Below are 8,599 nucleotides of genomic sequence, written 5' to 3' on the forward strand. Positions count from 1 at the left end.
GCCAGCAGCAAACCACTGAACTGAGAACTGGATCCCCATTGAAGGAATCAGAGAAAGGACTGAAAGAACTGAAGGGGCTTGAGACCCCTTATGAACAACAATGCCAACCATTCAGAGCTTCCAGGGACTAAGCCACTACCTAAAGACTATATATACATGGACTGACCCTGGGCTCCAATTGCATAGGTAGCAATGGATAGCCTAGTAAGAGCACCAATGGAAGGGGAAGCCCTTGGTCCTGCCAAGGCTGGACCCCCAGTGAACGGGATTCTTCGTGGGGAGAAGCAATGGGGGGAGTATTGGGAAGGGAACACCCATATAGAAAAGGAGGGGGAAGGGTTGGAGATGTTGGCATGATAACCGGGAAAGGGAATAACATTTATAATGTAAATAAGAAGTACCCAATTTAATAACGATGGGAAAAAAAGAACTTAAATTTTATCTTTATCCATAGTTAATTAAATATATAATCATAAAAAGGATGGTAATGTCTACCATGACAACTTAAAATTCATTCTGAAACATACCATATTGGCATTGTTTTACAGGTAATTACAGAATAAACATTAAGCCATTCATTCCATGTAGATGTATTTCTTGAGTATTATATCCTGATAGCAAGTAGATTCCAAAGAAATGTTACCAAACAAAAAGTTAACATTTAAATCTTAGAACATAGGAGAAAAAGAATAGAACTAATATTAATGTTAAAGTTAGGAATGGTAGAGATGGGTTATATTAGCTTATGAAAGCTAGCAAAGAAATTCCCATGGGTAAGTGATATTAGAGCACAAAAATGAGATGGGCTTGTATGTATAAAAAGTGGGCTAAAATTGCCAGATGACAAAAAGCAAGTGCACTTATCCTCATAGCCTCATGAAAGAAAAGTCAACTCAGAATAATTTAATTAACATTTCATGGAAAATAAAAGAGTATCTGGATTCTATTCTGAATGCAATGGAAGGTATTATTTCAATACAAATAGCCTAACACAACAATGTTTCTAAATTATATATGTGTTGTACAGACAACTGTCTTAAGAGCGCTATAAACTACCACAACCACTAGCCTGGAAATACATGCCTACTATATGTGCTATAGTGACACGAATGTTATGGGATTAAACAGCTATCAATGGGATCTAAGGCTAGCTCTAGAAGATGAAACCCACACATCATGCCACTCTTGGTGCCAAATATGCTCTAGACATATTGAAAGCCCTAGCAAGGAATACACAAACAATTTTTTTCTACTAAATGAACATAGTATTAAACAACTTTGCAATGATTGTCATTGTACTCATAGATTAAGACATTTCCAACTTTCATCAGAGAAGCATCTTTCTTCTCGTCAATGTTCAGAGAACCAGAGACAGAGGAAGGCATAGCTCTAAATGAGATATCCATATCACTCCCCTCTCATTTATAAGCAAAGGAGTCATTGTCAAGGAAGGGAAAGATTAAAAGAGCCAGAGATTGTGGATGGTTACAAGGAAACCTGTGAATGATAACAATTTTTTTCAGACACATGATCATGGAAGTAGATATGAACTCATGGTCGCTGTGTCAGTGTGTATGAACTCAAACCAAACAAAAATCTCAGCATGGAGCTGGGAGCTGGGCACAGTTGATATCTGAGATGAGGAGAGACAATTGTATTTAAGGGTTTGTCCTTTGGTAGGATAACCAAGCTCCAGTAGATGCCTACACACAAAAGTATATGCAGACAGAACAAGTACTATCAGACAAGAAAAGAAGATGGAGTTGAGATATAGATCTATAGTACTTTGGGGAATTGGGGAAAGAGGGTGAAAGCAAACCAAAAACTTTGTATAAAACTCTCAATGACAGATGTGAAAACACAAAAGAGTAATTGTAATGAAATAACATATCTATACATCCTGGGAGGAAAAAGAGAAGACAGGCAAAAGAGTAAGAAGAAAGCTAGTAACCAAATGTCAGATTGTAGTCATATTGACCATGCACAATGGCTCTTATTGTATTGTTTGACAAAACAATGTATCACTCTAAGAGAATATTTTTCTCCCAAGCTGTCTTCTCAGAGCACCCTTAATCTCATTATTCCTGAGACTATAGATGAGGGGGTTTAACATGGGGATTACCACCATGTAGAACACAGACACTACCTTGTTCTGGTCAGTGGAGAAGGTGGACTTTGGCATCACATAAATGAACGTGACGGTCCCGTAGAATAGAGTAACTGCAGTGAGGTGGGAGGTACAGGTGGAGAAGGCCTTGTGTCGACCTTCAGTGGAGCGCATCTTTAGGATGGTGATGAGGATGTAGGTATAGGAAATGGCTATGACAAACACTGTTAGCATAGTAACTGTGCCAGCAGAAAATGAGGTAACAACTACAGAGACACTGATGTCAGAACAGGAGAGCTCAATCACAGGAGCAAAATCACAGAAAAAATGGTTGATTATATTTGGTCCACAGAAGAGAAAAGAAAAAAAGAAAGCCATAGCAAAGGAAGCATTGAGAAGACCTCCTATATAAGATCCCAAAACCAACTGAACACAGACTTGTGGGGACATTTTGGTGGAATAAAACAGTGGATGACAGATTGCCATGAAGCGATCATAAGCCATGGCAGCCAGAAGGAAGCATTCAGCTGTCCCAAAGAAATCAACTAAGCTGAGCTGTATGCCACATCCAATGTAGGAGATGGTATTTTGTGTTACCAGGAAGTTGGCAAGCATATTAGGTGTGACAGAAGATGAATAGCCAATGTCAACAGAAGCCAAGTGGCTGAGAAAAAAGTACATGGGGTGATGGAGCTGGGAAGAGACTCTGATGAGAAGGATGGTGCTGAGATTCCCAGACATGGTAACCAGGTAGATGCACAGGATAATTGTGAACAGGATAACTTTAAGGACTAGATTGTCTGTTAAGCCCAATAAAATAAACTCTGTCACCACAGTGTGGTTCCCATCCTCTAGGCAAGCCATGGGGCAGTGCAGCTGTTGCCAGGTAAAATCTGTAAATGAGACAGAACAAGAAGAGATTTATAAATAGCATGGTTCATTTTATTTAATACAGACATGTAGAGCATTACAAACTAATATATTGCTCAAAAATTAGACCAACAATGGATGTTGTTACTCAAGGTTTTCATTGTTTATATATTTGTGCAATATAAGACCTTGGAAATTGTTTAAGCAGAAATTCTAATATGTTAAAAATAATATATAGCATTTATTTACATTTATTTTTAATACTACATACTTAATTATTAACAAGGAGTATATTTAAAATTTTAGGGCTTAGCCTGGTGAGATAACTTTTTACATAAAGATTCTTGCCACCAAGCCTGACACCTGACAGCCAGAGTTCAATTGCTGGTACTCAGATGATGGGAGGAGAGAAACAACTCCTCAATGTTGTTCTTTGGCATTCACACATAAGGTATTTTTCATATACCATTCTCTTGACACAAATGAACAGATAAATATAATATGAATTTCAATAATAGTCTATGTATTATAAATGTAACAAAGGATTAAAATCTAAAAACATATCATTATTTAATGGCTAACTTTACTGAATGCTTACTAAATCACCAGCACAGGATTTAAAATGTTTTTATTTTTATGTTTGTGAAAAATTAACTTATTTTTTTATTCACTTTCAATTTACAGAATGAAGTAATATATATATGAATATATACATATATATATATATGAATATGTACATAAAGAAATAACAAAAATGGGGGTGAAGAAGTGGTTCAATTGTTAAGAGTACTTTTTGTACTTGCAGAAAAACCAGATTTGATCTCTAGCATTCACAGTGTTTCTCATTGCAGTCTGTAGTTCCAGTTCTGGGGATCCAGTGAACTCTTCTGGGGTTCATAGACACTAGTCATGCCTTTGGTGCACATGTATGCCCACATGCATGCAACACTCATACACAAAAGAATAAAACAGCAAAACTTTAAAAAGAGAATTAGAAATGAACATAAGGCAGTTTGGACTAAGTATATTTATTTTAGTAATCATACTATTAATAAAGATTGACCATGCACTTGAGGGAACATACATTTAAGGACAGACAGCATGTTGACTTTCAGGTTTCCAATGACTAATTCATACAGAGATACTTTGTTGTTGACACTGGTCTATCAATCTATAAATTCTATAATTCTATAAATAAGGTCATGTCTTTAACTTTTACAAAGATGATAAAGTCCTTTTTAGGATTGAGAAGAAGTAGATTAGTGATCACAGAAGTTTTATAAATGTAACTTCCTGTTTAAGCTCATTAAATGTGTTAATTAATTTTAAATAAATCATTGTCTTTAAAATAACTTAAATATCAAATTCATCATATAAAATATGAATTTTATCACATTATTATCTTTTTTATTAAAGCTCATAAAATCGTTTCTCAGTGTCACAGAGATTATTAACTGTATTGTGATTTAATTAATTCACTCAAATTTCAAAGGAGGTCACTGCTCTATAAAAATTCAAACTGAGAGATGTTAAGAGAAGTCTCTAGCTTCAAACAACAAGAGGCAGATTATTTCTCATCGCTCACATTTTATATTTACATTTTTATCTGTCCAGTGTCTATGATGCTGGAAATTTCACAAAACAGGTCTTTGCACAAGATATCCACCTACATCAAGAAACCAAAGCATTTAAAAGGTATTGAACCTTTTAGTCTTTTGTCTGAATGCTACATGTGTACATCTTTGAAGGTTGGTTTCTGGTCTTACTAATGGATAGATTAGTAAGGAATCTTTGAAAACTGCAGTGTATCTTGGAAGAGTGAAGGGAGGAGAAACTGTGATCAGGGTGTATTGAATGATAAAAATCATTTGTTTTCTTAAGGCAAAAAACAGTCATTCTGAATAATTTGCCTATGTAAATATAAGTTTATATCGTAATGTTTATTTTCCTTGTTACATAAATTGCTTGATTTCTTTGACTCCTTTCTATACCATGCTTGTAAATATAATTCAATTTCTAAGAATAAAATATCTATTTTCCAGCAAAATAAAGAAAAATCTTACCTCTTGAAATAAAAGTTCATTTCAAAGTAAGAAGTTAAAAGTTACTATGATTTTATAGCAGCAAAATTGTTTCTACTGTCATTGTTTGTCACTGAGGATAAGTCCCTGAAGAGTGTTTGAATTCCAGTGTGAATTCAATGCATCAGGGATTATTACATCATTCATAGTGAGTACTGAGAAGTTAATTTCACACAAACACACACATACATACATACACAGAGAGAGAGACAGAGAGAGAGAAAGAGAGAGAGACAGAGAGAGAGAGAGAGAGAGAGAGAGAGAGAGAGAGAGAGAGAGAATTTTCAAGGAGTCCATCAATCTCAAGTAATATCTTGCTTTCCTCTTTATGTGAACATTAATGCACTTTCACTTGGTAATAATGGGTGATACTAGATCATATATAAATAATATTAGGTAAACTGTTAGAGTTGATATTTGATTCATGTTAGTTCATGTTGGAAGATATTAAATGTAGTATAAAAGTGAACTATTTTGTCTCTTTTTATTTTTGTGCCCTGATTTTTCTTTTAGTAGTTTAGTGGTTGATGTAGCATACTCTATTAGATAGATTCTTTGGATGATCTAGGGAGGGATGAGATGCAAAATTGAATAATTATTTGAGGTCACCATAATTTTTATAGGCAAGAGTGTAAAATATAAGTTTCACCTAGAAAGTAATGCAAAAAATAGGGATTGATGTTTTCAAGATAAGAGCTAATATTTCATAATGCATACCTCAGACAAATGACAGCTGGTAAAACATATGTACTATAAGGGAGAAAAGACGGCTCAGTGATTCTCTACCTGAAGAGTCCTTTAAAGTCTATTGATAATCTTAACTTTCATTAAGTTCTACTCTGTGCCCTTGATATTACCTTGATAAAAGTGGTTGACCACTGATCATCAGTCAGCTTTCATTCAAAGTGTCTTTTGACCCCATTGGCAGAGGAGAGGTAGAGACAAGATCATTACTGAAAAACCCTGGTACACTAGTCTGGGTAGAGAGCAATGGATCGAAGAAGAGACCCTGTATCAAACTTTGGCAAATCAGGAAAGAGAGTAACATTGAGTTCTATCCATTATATATGTACTATGGCATGCTGGCACCTGGACTCACATGAAGAACTAGGTCCCCACTGGAGGAGTTAGAGAAGGTATTGAAAGAGCTGAAGGGGTTTGCAACCCCATAAGAATAACAATATCAATCAACCAGATCTTTCGGGGACTAAACCACCATTCAAAGAGTACACATGGACAGACCAATGACTCCAGCTGTATATGTAAGCAGAGGATGTCCTTGTTGGGCACCAAAGAGAGGAGAAGCCCTTGGTCCTGCCAAGGCTGGAGCCCCCAGTGTACGAAAATGTCATGGAGGGGAGGTGGGAAGGCAGGAAGGTGTGGGTGGTTGGGTGGGGGAAAGAGGATAACCTTTGAAATGTAAATAAAATTCAATCAAAAATAATTGTTTACATACACATCCATACATACAATCTTCTTTTTATAGATGACAGTGAGGAGAGGTTGAATTTAAACTACTTTTCTAAATGCATTCATGGCACAGGTCATAATTAACTTAGAATTCTGACTCAGATCACTTTGAATGTTAATGTATATTTTTGATGATTATAACCAATGAGCTTTCACAACCAGATTTAAGAAAATCATTCACTCTTTCTTTGCAAAAATATGGGTTGAATATTTGTTGTATTCTAGAAACTGGTTGAATGCTGTAGATAGGTTTAGGAAACTGAACGTCTTAAGAAATTTATACTTCAGTGGAGAATCCTCTAGACAATGAATATCAAACATGGAAAGTAGTGTGAAGGACAAATTGCATTAACACCTAACTCAGGAGCCTCACTTAACATGTTATTCCAGAACCAAGACTGATTTTACCCTCGTGCTATTGAAATCATGTTCAAACACCTTGAATCTTGTTAAGCACAGTCCCTTTGACTTGATCTTATTTCAACTGGAGAAGCATGTTTTCTGTTGTACATTCTCCTGAGAGCTACTGTTGAGATGCTTGAGGAAGTTGCATTCACTGCTTTCATTTATCATAGATTTTGTGTTTTGTGCCATATTTTCCCAGAATACTTTTATTTTAATTAAAACATTATATTGCCTCCCTCTCTTTTTTCTTCTTCTAACCTCTCCAACTCTTCAACTCTTCTACTCCCTTTCAAACTGATGATCCGTTTCTCTTTGATTTTTGTTGTTAGTTATATTAAAGAGCATAAATATGTACATATGACCTGCTGAGTTCGCTTACTATTGCTTAAGTGTGTATGATTTCGACGCTGACCATTTTGATTTAAATAACAAATTTGAGTGCTCTTTCCAGAGACAATATTTCTAACTCTCCCAGTAGCCTAATCATCAGGAAGCAAAATATGCATGATGTTAGAGACCTAACCATGAATCCAGGATGCATACATCTTAGAGGAGAATTTGCTACTGCCACTTTATTAAATCAGCAAAATTCCAAACTGCATTCTACAGCTTATGTTTATACCATCAGATAAGTGAAAGTCTCTCTAAACACCAGTGAAATTTCTCTTTGCAGCAGATGGAGACTATTACAGAAAAACAGAACTGGTTATACTACAGACTTTAAGTGATTGTGGGGATTTTAGCCCGATGGGTATGTGTATAACATAAATTCTATACCTTAGCCTTAGTGAACATCTTGAAAGAGGGTTTGAATGATTGTAATAGTAAGAGGATCAAAAAGTCAACTATGAGACCGTCTCCTAGAAATGAAAGGAATCTATGATGATGAAAGTTTTGCTGGATATAATATTGTGCACTGGTATCTGTGATATCTTAGAGTCTTTAGAACACCTGTCTAGGCCATTCGTCCTTTTAGAATCTCCATTGTGAAGTCAGATGTGCTTCTTACTGGTCTGTGTTCATATGCTACTCCTTTTTTCACTGCAGCTTTTGATATGCTTTTTTTTTTGTTCTATTCATTTTGTGCTTGATTATTATATGGAGAGGGAAACCTCTTTTCTGGTGCAGTCTACTTGGCATTTTATATGCTTTTTATATCTTTATATGCCCCTCTTTCTTAATGTTAGGAAATTTTCTTCTATAATTTTGTAGAAAATAATGTCTAGATCTTTGAATCGGGTTATTTTAATTTTCTTTCTTTTATCTCTATTATTCTTAGATCTTAGATCTTTTCTTGCACTTTCGTTTTTATCCCACCCTGAAAGTCCAGGTTTAGATTTAACATTTTCTTTGACTGATAGTTCTACTTTTTTCTCTATTATATCTTCAACACCTGAGATTCTATCTTCCATCTCTCTTTTTTTAATTTCGTTATTTTTTTATTGAATGTTTTTTGTTTATATTTCAAATGTTATTCCCTTTCCCTGGTTTCCCATTCATAAACCTTCTATCCTTTCCCCCTTTTCTACAGGGGCGTTCCCCCTCCCAAACCACCCCCTTCCCACCTCCCTACCTTGACATTCCCCTGCACTGGGGGAGGAGTCCAGCCTTGGCAGAACCAAGGGCTTCTCCTCCCATCAGTGAGCAATAAGGCCATCCTCTGCTA

The 8,599-nt window shown here is 35.6% G+C and overlaps 1 protein-coding gene across 1 annotated transcript; it reads right to left on the reverse strand.

The window, feature by feature from the left end:
* Nucleotides 1-2,026: 2,026 nt before the first annotated feature.
* Or5p60d (olfactory receptor family 5 subfamily P member 60D) lies at nt 2,027-2,971 on the reverse strand. Its single transcript, NM_001001038.1, is given in 1 exon segment — nt 2,027-2,971. A coding segment is annotated over 1 exon segment (945 nt).
* Nucleotides 2,972-8,599: the final 5,628 nt, after the last annotated feature.

This window comes from Rattus norvegicus, chromosome 1 (genome assembly GCF_021556685.1).
Source record: "Rattus norvegicus strain SHRSP/BbbUtx chromosome 1, alternate assembly SHRSP_T2T, whole genome shotgun sequence".
NCBI classification, from domain to species: domain Eukaryota; kingdom Metazoa; phylum Chordata; class Mammalia; order Rodentia; family Muridae; genus Rattus; species Rattus norvegicus.